This window comes from Rattus norvegicus, chromosome 19 (genome assembly GCF_036323735.1).
Source record: "Rattus norvegicus strain BN/NHsdMcwi chromosome 19, GRCr8, whole genome shotgun sequence".
Classification (NCBI taxonomy): Eukaryota; Metazoa; Chordata; class Mammalia; order Rodentia; family Muridae; genus Rattus; species Rattus norvegicus.
The window spans coordinates 15,664,715-15,687,218 of NC_086037.1; the positions used below are offsets into that span (position 1 = coordinate 15,664,715).

At 46.4% G+C, this 22,504-nt stretch overlaps 2 protein-coding genes across 4 annotated transcripts in view; both read left to right on the forward strand.

The window, feature by feature from the left end:
• The window catches only part of LOC134483152 (uncharacterized), a 757,250-nt gene that overhangs the window by 603,065 nt on the left and 131,681 nt on the right, over positions 1 to 22,504 (forward strand). The window lies entirely within an intron of this gene.
• On the forward strand, positions 358 to 4,317 carry LOC134483381 (uncharacterized). The gene is made up of 6 exons (XM_063278670.1): positions 358 to 511; positions 1,545 to 1,704; positions 2,170 to 2,313; positions 2,946 to 3,112; positions 3,824 to 3,929; positions 4,048 to 4,317. The coding sequence occupies exons 1-5, from the start codon at positions 385 to 387 to the stop codon at positions 3,886 to 3,888; spliced, it is 663 nt and encodes a 220-aa protein (XP_063134740.1). The 5' UTR covers positions 358 to 384; the 3' UTR covers positions 3,889 to 3,929; positions 4,048 to 4,317.

Sequence of the window (22,504 nt, forward strand, 5' to 3'; positions counted from 1 at the left end):
GGCTAACATTGGTGAATGAGGACAATTTGAGTTAGGATGAGACATTTTTGGGCAAGATTTGACAGGAAACATTCATTTAGATGCATAGGAATTACTAAGGTTTTTATAATCAAGCCTTGAGGAAAATTTGGCTTTGGAAGCAGGAGATGCTCAGTGGCTCTGCCCCAGGAAAGTCTCCTGGAAAGGGCACCTCAGCTTATGCTCAGTACAGGGAGAACATTACCAGGGAGGCAAAGTCTGCTCCCCATGACATCTGCGGTCCCTTCTTGGACATTCTATTGTCTCCTAGAGAGTTCTGGCATCCTCTGTGATGTCACCAGTGTTGTAGTGACAACCAGTGCCCTAGTTTCTCTCAGTCTGAGTCTGGCGGTTACAAGCTAAGACATGTTTTCCCATCTTCGCAAGCGTTTTGGGAGGGGGAACGTCGATTGTGGAGAGACTAAAGTGAAGGAGTCTGGCCTTTCGTCTCAAAGTAATGATGGACAAAGACAGCACTTCTGGGGAATGTGGAGTAAGTTCTGGGCAGTGTATTTTGAGCTTCCTGCCAGGGTGGCTGCAGGCTTAAGCTGACCTTTCTAGCAATGGGCCACAGCAACTGGAGCATCTGAAAAGGAATTGAATTTCCATGAATATCACAATTCCTTAAAGTCAAGGATTTCAGAACTTTAGTTTCCCCATCCCCACTGGGAGGATATGGTAAGGCCAATGCTATTATACTGTGAACTTCTGGTCTTTACTTTTCAGTTCATTTGTTCTGTTACATTGATATAATAACACCATCAGTAGTCATGGAGGGTCCACCTTTTCTGAGTTTAGACAGGGCAGCTATGTATTTCACTATCATTGCTTCTTTAAATACAGTGGGTATCTGACAGTAGTAACAGGGAGAGATTGTGCTCCAGGCAATAACCTTATGTTCTTAGACATTCTCTGAATTCTTCTAACTGGCAGGGTCATCGTTTGCTTTATATATTAGAGGTTGTATGTTACAAAATTTTTTCTACAATACCAAAACTATTTTGAACGTGCAGACCAAGATTCAGCCTGTAACCTATTCGCACTTCTGGGGCATTTGGTATTTCACATAGGGACACTGATAGGTCTGTTGAACATATCCTCCCTGGAAATGCGTTTTAAATCCAAAGTTGTTGGCCTAGAGTATCAGGGTAGGACATCTGAGTGTCTCCAATCACTCAAGTTCTGTGGATGGTGAATTTATCATCTGAGTTCTGAAGCCACAGGGGTGAGGGTCCTGAAACCAAGCTGTACCCTGTTCAGCTGATAATAATCCTGGAGAAGCCATCTCCGTGGTCCATGTAAGCACGTGATGTCCGGAATAGGGAACACCTGGCTGCTTCCGTCTCTTGGTCTCTATAGAGTAGTGGGAGAACTGAGATCCCCTGAGGAGGTCTCTTTAGCATAGACCAATCGCCTAGCAGTGACACTGGGTTCTAGGCTTGTTCTCCTGTTTAGGCCTCACTGAGGTCTATGAACACTCTATGCATTCTCCCCATACAGGTTCACTTGTGTTTTTCTACCTACAGACATTGGGAGAGAAACATCATCCCCTGGCCCTGAACTAAGCAAGAATCAGGCCATGAAGGAAAAGGAGAGGCTGATTAAAGAGCTGCAGCTCATTACCGAGGAGAGAAATGACCTGAGAGATCGCCTGAGGTTTCTGACAGAGAGATCCATGAAGAACAGGTATGAATTGCTCCAAATGCTCTTGTTTCATTCCTCGGTCTGCAAGGTCACCTTCTTATCCTATTAAAGTTTTGGGTTCTAGAAAGCTGTGCCTCCCTAACCACCCTGTGCTAAACCTCACCTCCCGTATAGTGGAGATTCAGAACCTGACCCTTCCTGAGGAGTGAGATTGAAAATGGACTCATCTGCTTCCATTTATTTAAAAGCAGAACTTGTGGTCTGAATGAAGAATTCAGGGATAAAGTCAGGGAGAGTGAGTGCCCAGTGTGCATTTGCAAAGCCCTTGACAGCTGGTGGCTTTGCAAGATTGTAATTGCAGTGAGTTTATGGTGAGTCTCTGTACTTGCTAGGCAGGGGACTGAGTGCTGGAAGATCCAGGCAGCAGCCTGGGGTAATATAGGACCCACCCTGAGTTCATATATTCCTAAATGCCGATGTTCATTGTATACTATCATTTCGGACCAGGCCACACTTCAGGCCAAATCCATATTATGAAGACCTGGAGAGAATGGAGGAGGCGGTCATGTCAATTTTGCACAACTTAGAGATGGAGAACACTGAGGTCCATGAGAACAACCATAAGCTGAAGAAGGAGATTACCTTCTCTAGGTAAGTCCTGGTCAGAAAGGCTATCACTTGTGGAATGGCCATTTCTGACTTTCTTTGTTCTGGATTGGACGGTCTTCAGCTCTGGTTCTATCTCTTATGCTTTTTACACATCAGTGTTCCAGGGTCATTAGGACTCAGTTTTCAGTTCCATAAAAGACTGTTCCTCATCCCAGGATTGTCTAGGCATCTTCAGAAGGCTCTAGAGAGAACAGTACTGATTGAAGTCAGCAGAAGTTTATTAGGCTGCCCTGGACCTATGATGTCACACCAGGTTTTACAAAACTCAGTGCGTGGACCACATGGTTAGCATGACCTTCCCTTGGTTCTACTGACCTCTTTTGAGGGTGTTGGCCCAGTACAAATTGATGTTGCCCCCATGCATTGGGCTTTCATGGATAGTTGTATATCCATGTTCTTTCTCAGTGGTGTGTACACTAATTGGTGTCAGGCCAAGCAAACAATTTATTCTTCCCCGAATTAACTCTTTATGGTTTGTGCAGCAGCCTTATATGTATCAAGATGCATTTTATTAAGTCTTCATGGGTATGTGGACCTGGTAGAGTTAGTGGGACTTGGGAGTAGGAATGGGAGAAAGGGCCAGCATGATCTTACTATGCAGACTGTATTTCCAGAAACCTGCTCAGCCAGCTCCTGATGGAGAACACATGTAGGAAGAAGGTGGTCCCACTGAAGCAGGAGAGCAAGGAGGTACATCTTGATTGTGCACTGAACCAGAAATATTTGGTTGACTTCAACAAGAAAGATAAAGACCATCAACGGCCAGAACCAGCATTATCAGGTAGGGACGTGTTAGCTTAACAATATCTGATAAAATTTGCCAATTTGATACATCTTTGCTTCTCTTACCACCTTTCTAATTTACACTCACAACCAGCCAACCACCTCATGTAATGGAATTGTTCATTGCTTTGCCTATGCACAAGTATTCTGGGAAGTTAACCACTTTTCAGAAACTGAATTATTGTGCAAGCCTATTTTGCTGCTCTTTTTGAAGCTGCAGTCTAGAAATGGTGACAGATGAATAACATACCTCATTATTGCATATCCATGTGATACATTGGATCCTATGTAGAGTTTTGAACAATTTCTTGGTTCTTTGACCAATGACACTCTGTGGTCATGTGATCTCTTGTGTAGGAAGCACCTTTGGGATAAGAACCAAGTGCAAATGTCAAATTAGTACTTGTCATTGGCTTTAACCTTGGTGACATATGGACATCTCCTTTCTTCCTGCAACCTGATGAGGTCTCTTGCCATTGCCCTGTTCTTGGTTTGCACTGGTATAAGTCTGGGTCCCATATTGTCAGCCCACATTACTGTGAGGCTCTCTGGAGATGTTGCCCTGCCCACAGAGTTAGCAACAATGATATCACTTAAAATGTCCATGTTGACTGTCCAATAGAACTGAGGTGGTAGAAGGCAGCATTCTGAGAGCTGGCTTGCATTTCCCCACCAAATCAGTGTCTGAAAAACTGCCTTCCTCTCCCAGGTCTCAGAAAGTGCAAGAGAGCTGGAATTGGACACACCCCAGTAAGAGAGCTTCCTGAAGAATAAGTTGCTTTCTTAGGAGTCCCTGATGACCAACATCCTGAATGGTAACAACATTTTTTGGATGAGTATTCATCCTCTGAGTTAATTTGTCATTTCTTAGAGACCCTAAATTTATATAACACTAAGCCAGCCTGACTGATTGAGGTCTTACTTTCTTCTCAGAAAACAGCACTTGAGAGACAACTTGGGGGACCGCCTTTCATTATGTGTGCTAGAGGAGAAACAGCAATACGTCTGTGCTTCTAAATGTTCGTTAAGAATATGCTTTTAGAAATATTTTTGTTATGATTTTAATTGAAGTTTTCTTTTTGTTGTTTCATATTTATATGTTCTTGTTACTATTTTTACTTTCAAATATTTTTAAATATTTTTATTCATTTTAATCCTGTTTTGTTGTAAAAATGTATTTGTTATGAATAAAAATTGAATTCTATCTCTTGACTCTTAAGACCATCTTTCTTACTCAAGGGTTCTGTCCCCTCCTGTGGACCTAGAACTGACAGCTACAGATGGATCTCTGCATGTTCCATGGATCCTGGGCTAATAAGTGAATTCAAAGTCACCAAGGGGTACTCAGTGTGACAGTGTCTTTTGTGTGGATAATGTGGCTGTGTCTCAGACACACACTTTGTGATGTAATCACTGACACACTTTACCCAATTGTTAGGGTCCATGTGGTTCTTCTGAGAGAGCAGCAGATGCTCTACCCTGTGAGTCATCACCACAGCTCCTGCAGGTGGCTTTTGTTATTCCACATGAGGTGCTGTATTAGGTGGACAGGATCACCTATGATTAAATAGAGAGATCTCAGGAGATGTGTGTTCACAGGGAACTTACTGAGCAGTGCGTGCTCAACGTGTTAGGTTGCAGGCATCCCTACAGGGCTCTGGTGTCCCCACTGCTCACTGTGTGTCAGGATCGTCCTCCAGCATCACTTAGTGTCCATATTAGGGCAGATCTTTCACCTGTTATCAATGATGACCATATGTATTCTGCACATCTGATAAAATACAGAATAGAAACTAGCTTCTTGTAGGCCAGGTTGGCATAATCAGTTTTTTGATTGTTAGCAAGAAAATTATTGTAATCTAAGCAGTTTAGGAAGGAACCTCCAGAGCATCCATAGTGAATGCAGCCTATAGCTGTGAACACAGGTTTCTTTTGGAGAGGAGGCCTGTGCAGGCCCAGAACCGAGGTGGGACAGTTCAAGCTACCCTTTTTCCATGGCCAAACTGGGATCGTATTGAGAATGTATTTTTTCCAGGTTACTGATTTCCAATTTGTGGAATTGATCTAACTAGCTGAGAGTGGAGGTGACCAGAGAGTTAAAGTACAGAAGAACCAATCCAGTATGTCCACAAAAGCTTGCTGTCACCCCAGGGCTTTTAAAAGCTCAGCAGCTAGAGAAGCAATGTAGTATTTGGTTACTCTCATGCTTAGGTCTAGTCATTCATTATAAGCTGACCATGACACAAAGAGTGTCATCTGTGTCAAAACTAGTTGTAACTAGATTTACACCACACTATCACATCACTACCATATTTGAGGTTCTCAGTTGCTATCTAAGAACCTGGAAGAGGCCTGGGTCTTGCTACACAAACTCATAATTTATGTCTTCATGACACTGTGTGCTTTGTTCTGTTAATGCTACCATTGGCATACAATACCTTGGATACTTTGTGCTGACATCTCTGACATGAGACAATAGTTCATGTCATCCTATCCTGAATAAAATGTCCTTAGAGTACAGTGTAGTGGGAGGGGCCTTCTTTTCCTGTGAGATAGCAAAACATTTCCAGTCTTCAGTCAAGTCTGACAGCCATTGTCCAGTGCCTGTCTTGAGATGTCAACATTTTCAGCTGAGAGTCTTCATCCAGGCTGCTCTGTAATTCTGTAGAAGATTAATAGGGTTCCAGCCCTAGTATTTAATTCAGTGTGACTGCACTTGCCGAACATGCTCAAAGCCCTGTGATCCACCCTAGCCCTCTGTGCTTTAGAGAAAGAAAATAAAGAACCACATTGCAGTTGAAGTTTCTCCTCCAAAAAAAGGAGAGCCTGCATAGGGCCTTTAAGTAACTCTAAACCCCAGCTTCCGCCCACAGCTCCCTCCATCAATTCCATGATTGGTGTTTTTTCACTACTACTCACTTTCTTCTGTGTGCAAAGAATGTGCACCATGTCAGTAAAGTGTGTGTGTGTATGTGTGTGTTTGTGTGTGTGTGTGTGTGTGTATGTGTGTGTGTGTGTGTGTGTGTGTAGTCCCTAGTGAAAACTGTCGAGATACATGCAGACTCATGCTACTGCTGTCCCATGGTACCTTGCAGGGAACCCTGAAATGGTGGCTACTTTAATACAGTCTAAACCGGGTGTGCATGGTTTCTGTAAGGTCACCACTACAGAGAGCAGGAAAAGCTTCAGTAGTCACATGGATGTGATCAATCAGTGTTAGTCATGCCCTTCCAGCATTGTAGACTGCAGGTTGTCTGTCCCCAGCACTTTGCTCTCTTGTGCCCAAACAATGCCATGGTCAGGGCCGTTGAGCCGTGAGGCAGAGGCTCACCACCCTCAGTGCTGCCTACGACCCCTAAGACTGTCTCTTTCGGGTGTGTGCGTGCTGGACACTCATGGATCCTGAGATCTCCGCAGCTGAGGTGAAATAGTACCGGAGCCATTGCAATGTGGGCACACATTTGGTTGTGGAGCTGGGCCACTCTTTGACTTTTGTTGAGTGGAGAGACAACTGTTGGCTGAGCCTTTGGTGAACCGGATGGCCCCTGGCCACGTCAGCAGTCAGCAGTATCAAAGCTGAGCACCCAGTGTTTTATGTTCCATTTTGTCATCGCTGGTCAGTGTTCTGATGCCACAGCACATGGCTGGCCTCAGTCTCCCCATGTGGCCACAATCCCTAATTGATATTGCCTCCACTTCCCAAGTGCCACTGGGATTTCTATAGAACCCCTAAGGCAGCAGCAAGCAGGAGCTCCTGACTATTCCCTCCCTGCTCTCTGGATCTGCAAGTCGTTCTGTGTACATATGGCTATTCCCTCATATACTCTTGATGCCATGATACCTTAATAAATACTTGAATCATGCCCTGATGGCCAGTTTTCAACTGCTACCTGACACCATCTATAATCGCCTGGGAAATGAGGGACAGTCTGGATCAGACTGGCCTTTGAGCATGACTATGCGTGACTGTCTTCGTTGCTGTGGGAGATGCCAGACAGCCTCTTTTCTGATCCTAGAGTCCCTATACCCAGCCACTTGTCCCCTCTACAGCCAGACCCTACTTCTGCTCCTAGGCACTGTCTTGGACTTCCTTCCCTCAGGTGGCTTCTCTCCTTTGGTTGCTACAGAAACCTGTTATGAGGAAAGGAACAGGGAGTTAAGAGTTCAAGGCCATCTTCCCACTGATGTTCTTTCTCAGAGGTCAGTGGGACACTTAAAGAGTTTTGTGTATACATTTTATTAAGCAAGGGACAATCATGCATCAGACACAGGAAACTAACAGCACATCTACCGGACCTCCTTCAACACCTGGGCATCTCTTCTGGCCTGTGCTTCTGTGTGCTGAAACCTGGGGACCACCTTCCTGTGGGGTTTCCCAGGATGACTATGCACATTACTACACTGGCGTAAATCCTCAAAACTCACAAACAGCAACGGGACCGCCACAGGAACGGTTCTCCATCAACAGATACCACAGACCAGCAAGCAGAAGCATGGGCGGGTGGTGCTGTGGTTCACACACTTCTCTTTCCTCACTAGGGCAGGTGACCCGCTGGAGAAAACAAGGAGGCAGCAGGATGGAACAGGAAAACTACAACCCAGTCCTTGCATTAAACACCCAAGCACATTTAGACTAGAAGAGAGAAGTTTGCCAAGAATGAGGGCCACTTTGGGCATCCATCATCAATAGCCCTGGCTGTCTAGGCCAGCATCAGATCCAGCGGTCTCCAGGCAGGTGTCAGCCAGGCCCTCAAGGGCACTAAGAGCATTAACCATGAAAAATAGAACAAGATCTCTGCCTCTTGCCTGCCTGACAGCCAAGCATGTGTATGCCCTGGCTATGCTCACGCTGGGACCCCTGCGAGATATTAAGATATAGAGACCTGATAGTTGATTAGGACCCTGTTCGAAAAGGAAGACACCGGATATTTCCCTCTGGCATCCATATGTGCATGCATGGTTGTACAAGCTGGTAGAATCTCTCTCTCTCTCTCTCCTCTCTCTCTCTCTCTCTCTCTCTCTCTCTCTCTCTCTCTCTCTCTCTCTCTCTCTCAAAGTTTTGAAGCACAGCAGAAGAATCTCTGGGACTCTAAGCCTGACCAGCCTCATCTGTGAGCCACAGCTTCTGTGTGAGAGCTCCTTTGTGTGAGAGGCATAGGGTGACTGAGGAAGGTTGCTGGTGTCCATCCCTGGCCTGCATGTGCATGCATACAGAGACATGGACACATGCACATGCTGAGTACCCCTCATCCAATCCTGAAATCTGAAAACACTGAATTTCAAATCCAGGCGTTCTCCTACCCTACACCTTCACTCCGGAATTGGAGATGAGGCTTTGCAAGAATTCTCAACCAGTGAGACTGGCCCAGACTTTCTGAGATCCATTCTGCCCCAGGAGAACACAGCAGGTGTTATCAGGACAACTCAGAAACTCAAAATTCCAGCCTGATGCAGGGACCGCCTGCTGGGTTAGGAGAAGACTCAGCATCAGGTTCCTGAACGAAAACATCACCTCTGAACACACGGGGTCGCTGTGGCTATGCCTTCAAGGCATCTTCAGCAGCAGCTTAAATGGACTAGGGATGACTATGGGAATCTGCCTGCAGGATGATGTGAGAATCCTTTTGCTAAGGCTTGGTCGCTAGATGTTGCCACACAAACCCTTGAACTCTTCTTGGAGTACAGTCCAGGCAGAGGCTGAACACAAAACATTCTGATTATGAACTGAATTTAACAGATAATCCGGAACCTGAAGGCCACAGGCCCAAGGGTCTGCACTGCAGGGGTGAGGCATCACTGCAGGGATGACCACACACTGCAGGGCTGAGGTGTCACTCAGGGGATGACCACACACTGCAGGGATGAGGTGTCACTGCAGGGATGACCACACACTGCAGGGATGACCACACACTGCAGGGGTGATGTGTCACTGCAGGGATGACCACACACTGCAGGGGTGAGGTGTCACTTCAGGGATGACCACACACTGCAGGGGTGAGGTGTCACTGCAGGGATGACCACACACTGCAGGGGTGAGGTGTCACTGCAGGGATGACCACACACTGCAGGGGTGAGTTGTCCCTGCAGGGATGACCAGGAAGCTAATTGAGCTCCTCAGGGCACACCCTGTCCTGAATGTGCTTCCTTCTAGGTGAGCACTGCAGCTTTCAGGGAGCTGGAGGCCTGTGTGGGCAGCAGTAGAAATTGCTAGCCTTGTTATTCACAGCTGAAACTATCACACAGGGCATTCTGGAAGTGAACACCACCAAAGTGGGGCCTTTCACAGCATTCTGGGTAGGATGGCACAAAGCCCCATGACAATTTCGCCTGTGATCCATACCAAATGTCTGCTGTCAGTGCCTGTCTCTTAGGAGCCACCTGGATGATTCAGGGGATGGTCCTGAAGAAAAGGCTTGGCAAAATTGAGGTCTCCAAAGCCAGAGGAGCAGTGAGGAGGTGCAGGGGCCGTAGACCATGGAGATTGATATATGCTGATGTTAGACTACCCAGACTCATCCCTGTGTCCAAGTCTGGATGTCACAGAGGCACCTAGCAAAGGTCCCAACAGTTTCCTTCAGGATTCAGTTGTCTCCCTACTTGCCCTCCACCTAACCCACGTCCTGTGGTTCTGGGAGTCAAGGACTTCATCACCTTTTTCGTTTTCTTGTCATATTGCAGGTACTGTGACTCGACCCCTCTTCCTCCTGCAGGAGACACATCGTTTGTCACAGAACAGGACTGCTGCACCAGGAAGACCCATAGCATAACCAGGACGCTATAATGAAAACATGACTGGCCCTTCATGCTGAATGACAGGAAAAGCACCCGGCCTTCTCTTTGTTGCAGACTGGATTCCTCAGCCTTCCTGTTATGAACAGGGCACTAGTACCCTTCACAGGATACTTAGTGTTTATAGACATTTATAGAATTCATCTTGTATATAGGCCATTGGGCTAGGAGCCAGCATCAAGGCATCAAGTAGGAGGAAATACAGAAACATTCTAGGAAGGGAAAGCCAGGGGCCAGTGGGATGGCTCAGTGATTGAGGCCTGAGTTCAGTTTCCAGCACATGGATGTTCACAGTCATCTGCAGAATCAGATCTAGGGGGTCCCATGACCTCCCCAGCTCCCAAGCAGCTACATGTGTGCGTCTTAGACACTTCTCACTCACTGTGAAACAACCTAAGCCACAAAACATCCCACACCTTCTTGGATGGGCCCATCCCTGAGGGAGTCTTGTGTGTTCTGGGCTTCAACTCTAGGAAGGCTTGGCCTTGTTTTATAGGATGTCTTATTCCTTATTTCAGCAGAGAGAAAAAAAATCCAGTCCTGGAACCCTAGAGGACACTGCCATGATGTTACTGCTGTGCTGGCATAGGCTTAGAGATATCTCCATGATCTATACGAGTCACCTAGAGCTCAGGGAATGATGGAAAAGTCCATGTGAGTTCGCCCAGAGCTTGCAACCATGAGAAAGCTTAGAAAACACAGGGCACATGTGGTGTTTGATCCTGGGTCAGTTCAACCCTCTTGAGCCTGCAGCTAAGACAAACAGTTACACTGGCCTGAGTGCACAGGCCAGATCTCAGAACCTGTTTGCCAGCCATGGAACACTCTGGATTCCTCCTCTCAGCTGGACCTTCTTCCTCTACACCTCATCCACCCAAGCTTCTCAAGAAATGAAGCTACCAGGTTAATACAACCACAAACTGAAGGCAGCAAGAGCCTTCAGCCGCCCTGTGGCAGTAAGGTCAGTCCATAGGTCTCCTGTCCCTGCACCGTCAGTACCTGTGAGAGCCATGGCCACCTATTCCCTTCCGAGGTGAGGACAATTATACCCACAACCTTGCTTTCAACAAATCCTGCCTTGGCCATTGGTGGGACCCTCATGAGACTCAATCTGATGCAGGCCTCCTCAGACACTTTGGCTTCCTTTCTGGCTGCTGGAGCTTGGGCCCTCTGGCCTGGCCTAATGTAGGATCAGCAACATCCAACTCTGTCGGGCCTCAGCCATCCCACATTGGGGGCCCTGCTTCACTCCTAGGTGCATCCTTTTCCCACATCTCTTCAGTCTCTCCCTCATCCCTAATTCCCCTCGCCTCTCAGGCCCAGCCCTTCAGTCTCTGATGGAGACTGTCCTGGAGGGACAGGAGCCCCTCCCCTGAGATACTCTCCCACCCCATGCTGCTGGGCTCTGACAACTCCACCCTTGGGTTGACTCATCTCTATAGGCACAGCCTGCTGCTCCCCTGCCCCTGAAACCCACTTCCTAGCTCTGCTTCACACAAACACTCTGAGATCTCTACACTGGCTTCCCATTCTATTTTGCTCCCTCTCTGTCCTCCAGAAGTTCTGCTGCTCTCTCTCACCACAGCAGGACCCACTAAGACACTGCTCCTGACCCCAGCAGCCACCAGCAGCCCAGGTCATGGGGCTACTAAGAGCTTTGGCCCAGGACACTGGGCTCCTTCCTTCTTCAGTATCGAGTCCAGGCTGAGACCATCTGGCCTGCTGCTGGGTCCTTGAAACCCTCAGTCTCACAGCCTCTGGGCACTCTGAGCCCTAGTCCTTATGGCTAACAAGTAGCTGCCCAGTCAAGCAACATGGGCCTCACTGGCTTCCTGGTGTGCCATGATGCTTTCCCTGCATGGCCGGGGATGACTGCATGCTAGGATTCTGTCTGCAACTAGACCTGCAGGTAACACCTGATGGGTTGGCCAGGCTGTCCTCCTACTCCTGTTCTCAGGAGATTCTCCTGACTAAGCCTCCCAAGTGCTGGGATGACAAGTATGTGCCACCATGCCAGCTAGGGGTCTTCAGGTGTGATGAAAGACTGGGATCTGTGGTCCTGGTTACTTCCAACAGTGGGGACACCAGTGTTCTGAGCATTCTGTCATCTAGGACTTATATTCCATGTACTTCACACGAACACTGGGAGACTTCTGCACTGGTTACCTGTTCTCTTTGAAACCTGTCTTCAGGTATCTGACAGTGGGAGTCTCCATGAAGTTTTTGTCACCCTGAGGATGTGGCTATATTAATAAGCTCAGGCAGCATGCAAACACAGCAGAGGTTACAAACAAGACTACCAGGCTGGGGCCACTAAGTGATAGAGTGCTCCTTTGGCATGGTGAGGGCCCAAGTTCTATTGCAACCAACATCTGCTGGGGATGTAGCTCAGTGATTAGGCACTTGCCTAGCGTATGTGAGGTCCTGGGCTCCATCCCTAGGACTAAACCCTCATCCCCTACCCTGAACGCACCAGGTCCAGGCATCACTGTCAATCCTGAGGACTTGAGTTTGATGCTCAGGCCCTCTCTGATACAAAAAGAGAAAAAACTCCCTTGATTTGTGTTTGACCCCTACATATGTCATGCCCACCCCACTTCGAGTGTACAATTAAGGAAAGCATGAGTAAGTGGTTGAGAGGCACTCACTGCCCTTGCAGGAGACCCCAGTTTGCTTCTCAGCACAAACTGCATGTGACTCAGCAGGTCTCAGGGTAGAACTGGATATGTGACCCTGTGCTAAAGCACTGTCCTGAGTGGGGAGTGCAGCTTCTGAAGAGGAATGCAGGTCTGGCCTCCAGACCTCCACCTTCAAGTCCTGTCTTGATGCCCTGGCAAAAGAAACTCCTTCTCTCCAGAGGAGCACTGCACTCAAATGACACCTCAGTGATGAAAACTATCTGTCCCCAAAGGCATGCCACTGAGCAGAGATAGCTTCCGTCATGCACCTCTGCCCATCCCCAGTTCCTCGTGTCAATAACTCAACCTTTCATGAAGTAGATGGCAATGCATGAGGTAGGATGATTAGTAGTTTACTGGCCAGTCTGGGCTCTATGAGATGCTCTCCCTGGAATCAGAGCCAGCAAGAAATTCAGCATGAAAGCTCTTTGTAAAGAAGCTCAATGACCCAGAGCAGAGCCTGGGACCCCGCACTGTAGGATAAAGTGACTCCCATGGATTTTCCTCTACGTTCAACACTCATGCTTTGGCATGCACACCCCTACAAGGAGATCAATACACATGGAATAAAAAATTAAACAGAAACATTAATGAAGACAATGCAGACAATGTATTAAAGGATCTCGGGAACACTCACTTAGTACTTTAATTTCCTTTGTCTTGGGAACAGCACCTGCACCAGAGACTGGAGACTTCCTGCAAGAGAGAGAGGAGAGATGCACTGTTCATTCAGCTGGAGAGCTGTGCAAAGACCAGAGCCACCCGCCTTTTTCTGACAGTGGGAGCTGGGCCCAAGTGTAGGCTGTTCCTACTAGAGGAACCACAGGAAGAGGACCACCTTCCTCAAACCTTCCTGGAAGTCAGAGCACTGGCTGTGGACTTCCCTCAATCCTCAGAGGACTCTCTTTCAGCGATGGCTCAGAGCCTCTTAGGACAGAGAGGGACCAGAGCTTCCCCCAAAACAAGATCCCTGTCTTATCTGACAGTTATGAGGGCTTAGGGATGGGACAGAGGATGTGACAAGGTTACATGTAGCACAGGGCTGGGTTAGTAAGGCAATCAAAGAGGAAAGAGACCTGGAAGATTCCTCATCTGTTCTTTTTGCTCTATTCGTAGGGATGAGGTGGCAGTGTGGGTAGAGGACTAGGACACAGCACAGCCTTCTCTGCTCATGGTGAGCTTTCTAGGCTGCCTGGTCACTGTGACCAGCAACTTTTCAACTGTGCCACTCTACTACCAAGGCTGACACAACTGGTGACCATGTAGCAATAGGACTGTACTGACTTAGCGACATTTGGAATCACACAATGATCATGTGTCACAGAAGAGTTTTTTTTTTTTTTTTAAGAAAAGGATTTTAAAAAACTATTTATTTTGTCCATCTGAGTATGCTGGCCTTGTTTTCAGACACAACAGTAAAGGGTAGTATATCAGAGTAGAAATGGTTATAAGACACAGTGTGGTTGCTGGGAATTGAACTCAGATCCTCTGGAAGAGCAGTCAGTGGTCTTAACCACTGAGCCATCCCTCCAGCCCCAGTATATTGTATTTTCAATATTGTTTGTTTTATTTCTTTTCTCACCTATGTCTGTATGGCGTTTCTGTGAGTACAGGTACTCATGTGCTGGTGTAAAGGTCAGGGACAACCTGAGCACAGGTCCTCACCTTCTACCTCTCGTCCATGGCTGTGTATGCTAGGCTAGCCCTTCCCCCTAATCCTAGAGACTGTCCACTTTAGGCTCCTGTCTCCCTGTGGGAAGGGCTGGATGACAGACTCTACTGCATCCAGGTTTATGTGGCTTCTAGGGACCTAAACTGTTGTTGGGCTTGTTCAGATGAAAATAAACACCATTTCACAGCCCTGGCTGGGCTAGGCAGCACACGGGTCTTTGCTGCTCTTACAGAAGACTTGAGTTCAGTCTCCAGCACCCGGGTCAGGTGGCTCACAACCACCTGAGACTCCAGGTCCAGGGACTTCCAAGCTCTTCCGGGTAAACCTACATGGCAAAAGCAGGGCTGGGAGCTGGAGGCTTCTGGTGTTGGCTTCTCCCTGCAGTAGGGGGCAAATCATGGGCATGTGAGGTAACATGGAACCCTGTAATTCTACAAAGTGCAGAAGCTCCTGATGTCCCTCATGGTGCCCCAGAGCCTGCCCATCACACATGGAGGCTTCAGTAACATGGCCTTGTCCTGACCTGTGTGCACTGTGCATCCTCACTCTCTACCCCCTGCTTTTCGGGGTTGGAAGTCTCAGGTGTAGGAGGCGCCAACCATAGGCCTCTTCCCTTAGCATTTCAGCATTTTACCCACTTGACCTTCACCAGGCATCCTTTGCTCTACACAGTTACCTCAGCCTGTGACCCTCATCCTCCAGACTCTAATGAAGCAAACACCCATGTGTGTGGAGCTCTCATAGTTAGCCAGGGCTAAAGGGGAAGGCAGCAAATCCTTCATGAACTCTAGAGCTCCTGAGGCCTAAGAAAATGTCTATACCGGTGCTAAACTCATGCTGACCTGTAAGACTACATTTTCCTTTAAACAGAAGGATGTGTGTTGGTGGTGGCACAGGCCTTTGATCCTAACACTTGGGAGGCAGAGGCAGACAGATTTCTGAATTCTAGGCCAGCTTCTTCTACAGAGTTAATTCCAGGTCAGCTACACAAAAAACAACACTGTCTCCAAGAGTAAAACAAAAAGAGAAAGAAAGAAAGAAAGAAAGAAAGAAAGAAAGAAAGAAAGAAAGAAAGAAAGAAAGAAAGGAAGGAAGAAAGAAAGAAGTGAAAGAAAGAAAGGAAGGAAGGAAGGATTCATATTTTGTATACAATGAGATGCCTGCCTGTCTATACCTGAACCACCATGTTAACTATAACTCTTGTCACATCTGTATTAATTCAAATACTGAAGGCCAAATGGTTAAATCTTAATGACTATACAATTGGGGGTGGTGCTGAAGAGATGGTTGGTTTAGTGGCTAAGAGCAGAAGACCAAGGTTCAGTTCCCAGTGGCCACATGGTGGCTCCTATTAACCTGTAATTGCAATTCTAGCGAATCAGTCTGGACTTCACGGGCACCACACATACCACATGGTGCACAAGCATTTATTAGGTGAAACACTCAGTCACATAAAATAAGTAAATAAAATATATGGTTAACAGACACTGTGATTCAGGAAGTTCTTAGTGACTTTGGTTATCATTTCTCTCTCCCAGAGACCTGTCTTCCTCATGGCTCAGCCTCCCTGGCTTCTAGGACATTTCCTAGCTCTGTGGAGCATGAAGTACTCAACACCATAAGCCAAGCATTGCAAAGCCATCTGCACCGTCACTGCTACACCTTCACCATGGCTGTGTCTAAAGGGAGAGACTTGGAATCCCACAGAGGCAAGGCCAAACCTGTTGGGCTATGTGAGCCCAGCCACTCAATAGTCAGATCTATTCCTGTCCTTGGCTATGGCATGAGGCTCTTAAGACAAATTAATCTGAAGGATCTCAACAGCTATGCTGTTAGACCTCTCATTGCTCTGCCCGACCTCCAAGCTCCATTTTATTGGCTCAAATTCACACCCGAACTCCTCTCCTGCCTCAGCCACCATCAGCTCTTCTACTCCTCTCCACCTGTGCTCTGAATAATCCACACTAAGGTGGACTTTAACCTCTTGTGGACCTCCAGACGTATGCTTGTGATTACTCTTCATTGGCTGTTTTGTATGGGTAGGCGGGTTCTTCTAGTCTCATGCAGAACACTGCTCACACATTTTGGATCTTACAACACCCTCTTGATTGAGAATCCTGACTAATGACTGACTGAGCCTTCCATCCCTGAAGCCACCCTCTGTCTACCAGTCCAAGATGAGAATCCCCACCCTAACCCCAGGGTGTCCAGTTTCATCTCAGAAGCTAGACTCTGAACTGCCCAATATCTTTTGGATCTCTGCCTCTAATTCTCTGACAATTCGTTCCTATTTTTTTTTTTTGGTTCTTTTTTTTTTTTTTCCGGAGCTGGGGACCGAACCCAGGGCCTTGTGCTTCCTAGGCAAGCGCTCTACCACTGAGCTAAATCCCCAACCTCCCCCCCCCCCGTCCTCTTTTCTTTTTTTTTTTTCAAGGCTTAGCAATTATGACTCTTTTTTTTTTTTTTTATTAACTTGAGTATTTCTTATATACATTTCGAGTGTTATTCCCTTTCCCGGTTTCCGGGCAAACATCCCCCTCCCCCCTCCCCTTCCTTATGGGTGTTCCCCTCCCAACCCTCCCACCATTGCCGCCCTCCCCCCATAGACTAGTTCACTGGGGGTTCAGTCTTAGCAGGACCCAGGGCTTCCCCTTCCACTGGTGCTCTTACTAGGATATTCATTGCTACCTATGGGGTCAGAGTCCAGGGTCAGTCCATGTATAGTCTTTAGGTAGTGGCTTAGTCCCTGGAAGCTCTGGTTGCTTGGCATTGTTGTACTTTTGGGGTCTCGAGCCCCTTCAACCTCTTCCAGTTCTTTCTCTGATTCCTTCAATAGGGGACCTATTCTCAGTTCAGTGGTTTGCTGCTGGCATTCGCCTCTGTATTTGCTGTATTCTGGCTGTGTCTCTCAGGAGCGATCTACATCCGGCTCCTGTCGGTCTGCACTTCTTTGCTTCATCCATCTAGTCCAATTGGGTGGCTGTATATGTATGGGCCAAATGTGGGGCAGGCTCTGAATGGGTGTTCCTTCAGTCTCTGTTTTAATCTTTGCCTCTCCCTTCCCTGCCAAGGGTATTCTTTTTCCTCATTTAAAGAAGGAGTGAAGCATTCACATTTTGATCATCCGTCTTGAGTTTCGTTTGTTCTAGGGATCTAGGGTAATTCAAGCATTTGGGCTAATAGCCACTTATCAATGAGTGCATACCATGTATGTCTTTCTGTGATTGGGTTAGTTCACTCAGGATGATATTTTCCAGTTCCAACCATTTGCCTACGAATTTCATAAACTCGTTGTTTTTGATAGCTGAGTAGTATTCCATTGTGTAGATGTACCACATTTTCTGTATCCATTCCTCTGTTGAAGGGCATCTGGGTTCTTTCCATTTTCTGGCTATTATAAATAAGGCTGCGATGAACATAGTGGAGCACGTGTCTCTTTTATATGTTGAGGCATCTTTTGGGTATATGCCCAAGAGAGGTATAGCTGGATCCTCAGGCAGTTCAATGTCCAATTTTCTGAGGAACCTCCAGACTGATTTCCAGAATGGTTTTACCAGTCTGCAATCCCACCAACAATGGAGGAGTGTTCCTCTTTCTCCACAACCTCGCCAGCATCTGCTGTCACCTGAGTTTTTGATCTTAGCCAATCGCACTGGTGTGAGGTGAAATCTCAGGGTTGTTTTGATTTGCATTTCCCTTATGACTAAAGATGTTGAACATTTCTTTAGGTGTTTCTCAGCCATTCGGTATTCCTCAGCTGTGAATTCTTTGTTTAGCTCTGAACCCCATTTTTTAATAGGGTTATTTGTTTCCCTGCGGTCTAACTTCTTGAGTTCTTTGTATATTTTGGATATAAGGCCTCTATCTGTTGTAGGGTTGGTAAAGATCTTTTCCCAATCTGTTGGTTGCCGTTTTGTCCTAACCACAGTGTCCTTTGCCTTACAGAAGCTTTGCAGTTTTATGAGATCCCATTTGTCAATTCTTGATCTTAGAGCATAAGCCATTGGTGTTTTGTTCAGGAAATTTTTTCCAGTGCCCATGTGTTCCAGATGCTTCCCTAGTTTTTCTTCTATTAGTTTGAGTGTGTCTGGTTTGATGTGGAGGTCCTTGATCCACTTCGACTTAAGCTTTGTACAGGGTGATAAGCATGGATCGATCTGCATTCTTCTACATGTTGCCCTCCAGTTGAACCAGCACCATTTGCTGAAAATGCTATCTTTTTTCCATTGGATGGTTTTGGCTCCTTTGTCAAAAATCAAGTGACCATAGGTGTGTGGGTTCATTTCTGGGTCTTCAATTCTATTCCATTGGTCTATCTGTCTGTCTCTGTACCAATACCATGCAGTTTTTATCACTATTGCTCTGTAATACTGCTTGAGTTCAGGGATAGTGATTCCCCCTGAAGTCCTTTTATTGTTGAGGATAGCTTTAGCTATCCTGGGTTTTTTGTTATTCCAGATGAATTTGCAAATTGTTCTGTCTAACTCTTTGAAGAATTGTATTGGTATTTTGATGGGGATTGCATTGAATCTGTAGATTGCTTTTGGTAAAATGGCCATTTTTACTATATTAATCCTGCCAATCCATGAGCATGGGAGATCTTTCCATCTTCTGAGGTCTTCTTCAATTTCTTTCTTCAGTGTCTTGAAGTTCTTATTGTACAGATCTTTTACTTGCTTGGTTAAAGTCACACCGAGGTACTTTATATTATTTGGGTCTATTATGAAGGGTGTCGTTTCCCTAATTTCTTTCTCGGCTTGTTTCTCTTTTGTATAGAGGAAGGCAACTGATTTATTTGAGTTAATTTTATACCCAGCCACTTTGCTGAAGTTGTTTATCAGCTTTAGTAGTTCTCTGGTGGAACTTTTGGGATCACTTAAATATACTATCATATCATCTGCAAATAGTGATATTTTGACCTCTTCTTTTCCGATCTGTATCCCTTTGATCTCCTTTTGTTGTCTGATTGCTCTGGCTAGAACTTCAAGAACTATATTGAATAAGTAGGGAGAGAGTGGGCAGCCTTGTCTAGTCCCTGATTTTAGTGGGATTGCTTCAAGTTTCTCTCCATTTAGTTTAATGTTAGCAACTGGTTTGCTGTATATGGCTTTTACTATGTTTAGGTATGGGCCTTGAATTCCTATTCTTTCCAGGACTTTTATCATGAAGGGGTGTTGAATTTTGTCAAATGCTTTCTCAGCATCTAATGAAATGATCATGTGGTTCTGTTCTTTCAGTTTGTTTATATAATGGATCACGTTGATGGTTTTCCGTATATTAAACCATCCCCTCTTTTCTTTAAAATAAAAACACATTTTGTTGTTTATTTTTTGAGACAGTGTTTCTCTGTTCGGCCCTGGCAGTTCTGATATGCTCTCTGTAGACCAGACTTGTCAGGAAACCAGATATCTCCCTGCCTCGGCCTCTTAAGCACTGGGATAACTGGATTTTGCCCGAAAGTTTAATTAAAAATTATTTAGTGGCAGTGCATGTTGGCACATGCCTTTAATTCAATCCATTGGGAGGTAGAGGCATTGTGAGTTCCAGGACAGCCAGGGCTATATATTAACACCTTGTCTCAAAGAAAACAAGCCAAAAACTAAACAAAAATGTTGCAATATGGTCTTAGGTATGTAACTGAGTCTGTTCTTGAACTCTGAATTCTCCCACTTTCACTCAGGTGCTAATCAGCAGGCTTCTGTCTTGACTTTCACTGCGCATTCAGGGCTGCCATGACTGTTACCTCTCCCAGTGTTAACTCCTGACTCTCTCATCAGCATCATCACAAAACTCCTGTCAAGAATTAAGGAATCCTGAATTCTAAGGAACTCCAGTATTTCCAAAGCTCACTCTAACACAGATGGATCTTATGCTGAAGTAAAATGGTGACAGCTGGAGGTCTTAATTCCAGGACTTGGGACAGAGGGGTTGGAGGATCTTGAATTCAGGGTTGCTTTTACCTTACAGTGTTGGTTAAAGCAGGTTTGTGCTGCTACAAGATACCCTGTCTAAAACTATACCAAACACACCTAAAATGAGACAGAGGAGTTTGAGTGGGCACAGATGGGAAAGCTCGGCACTTTGTGGCTAAGCCACCTGCTGCCAGCACCAAAGTCCATGCACAACCCCGATTCTGAGCTGGGTCTGGGATCCTGCTCAGGAGAATGCAGCAAAGTAGCTCAGATCCAGGGCTTTTGGTCTAAGAGGAATTCAGGTAGTCACACTTTGGATGCCAGTTCTCCAGCTCAACTGCCTGTCAGCACAGGATCTGGTCTTAGTCATGGCTTGGCACCCCTAAATTCCTCCCAGCTGTGCTCTGAACTCACCCTGTGCCCCGTTCTGATGAATCTGCCATTCTCCATGGGAGTAGCCTCAAGAAGTCCCTCTCATTTGAAGCGCCACTCAGAGTGCACTAAACACTGCTGGGGAGGGGCGTGGCCAGCAGAGCACCCACCCCTTTTAGCTGTAGAACATTTAGCTCTAGAGTGAGCACTGCTGTGCATTGTGGAACTTAAGCAGTATCCCAGTCTTGGCCTGGGAAGAGCCATTGACACCCACACTTTCTGGGGCGACATTGTCTCCTGAGGATAGAGTCAGGCCAGGAGCAGCAACTGATGTTCACGAGAGACAAACTTTCTTCACCTCCTGCCCATGCTGGCCCTAGGATCTGGGCTTTTTTGGTGACATGAGTGCTGAGCCTCCCAGGTAGATGGGTTTTCAGGGGTCAGGTGGTGATTGTCACCAAAGATATCCATAAGGATAAGTCATACTGTACTAATTCCCATATTAGATCCCTTCTCACAGGTCACAGAGGCCATAGTGGGTCCTAAATGTGGAGTCAGGTTCCCGTGCACTTTTGAGGAGACTGGTCAGACGTTTAGGCTTCGTGATATTTTGTTGGCATTATTTTGGGGGGGGGGATTTTATTTTTACTGTTGGGGCCAAACCTGGGGCTGCCATGTGGAGGGAAAAGGCTTTGCCATAGCTGTAGATTATCCCTAATTATAAACTCCTGAATTCTCCCAATCCTGGAACTATCTAGGTCCCTCACATGATGCAACCTTTGGGGCATTCCTCACATAGAATCATGGGGTGGACTGCATCCCAAAGAGAGACAGTGGGAAATGTTCCCCACTGTCTCCCTGTGGCTGTGACGATGGGAGTGCTGACCAGTGGATGGCAGGCCCCATGTGAAAGCCTTTTGGTTTCTACTTGAGTGGAATCTTCACCATGCCTTTTTTTTTTTTTTTCTTGAAACACAGGTTGCCCTGGAACTTACAGTCTTCCATCACCCTGACTCAGTTTCCCATGACTGGGATCATAGGCTTAAATTACTATGCCCATTTTTCTTTTTTGTATTTATAAATCTGCTAAAAAGCCAGAAGGAACCAGAATGTAAAATGGTGCGGTCCAAGGCATTTCCAACAGGGGATTCTTGACCTAGGCGTATCCAGACCAGTGTTTATTGTGTGGCTACTTCATTCCCATAACAGCTTATATTTGACAAAGAATTCCAAGTTGTGATATCACTGGGCAGCAGGCGATATCCCACACAGCAGGACTGACTCAGGTTGTAATTAAGGCTGGAGAAACTTACTAGGACCCTGGTAATCCTACCACCCTGGGGCCTTTAGATAGCCTTAATCTGATCTTCCCCCCTGTGCTATGAATCAATTGCTCTTGAAGGTAGGTTTGAATTTACAGTCACTGTGAGGCAGGAGAATTAGGACCCTAAGGTCACTCTGGGCTCCATAGGAAGAGCCTGTTTCAATAGTAAAAGAGGTCACCTGTGAGTTCTTACTGTCTTCCCTGAGGCCTTCCTGCTGGAGTTAGAATAGCTGTCTCACCAATTGAAGTAGAGGGCAGAATGCTGGTGCCTTCTATAGTGAGGACTAGTGACAGATGGTCTATGGAAATTCTAGAAAGTTCTACAAGTATTTATGTCCTGTGCATGGGAACTGCTGGCTTCCCTGTGTCCTTTGCCTTTATTTTGCAGTCCATGGGGCACCTGGAAATGTCCCCAAACCAGGCTGTACACAGGGCCTGTCCCGTGACTCTCACTTGCGCTCAGAGCCTGCCTGATAGTCATAGGTCTGACAGAGCCCTGACACCTGCAGAGACCACTATAAGGGACCCTGCAATCCCCATACTGCCCATCAGTGTCTATAATGTCCCTATACGACACTGAGACGATCTAAGCTCCTTCCAACCTTTATGTTGCATCAGAATCTGACCATTGCTACTTTTGCTC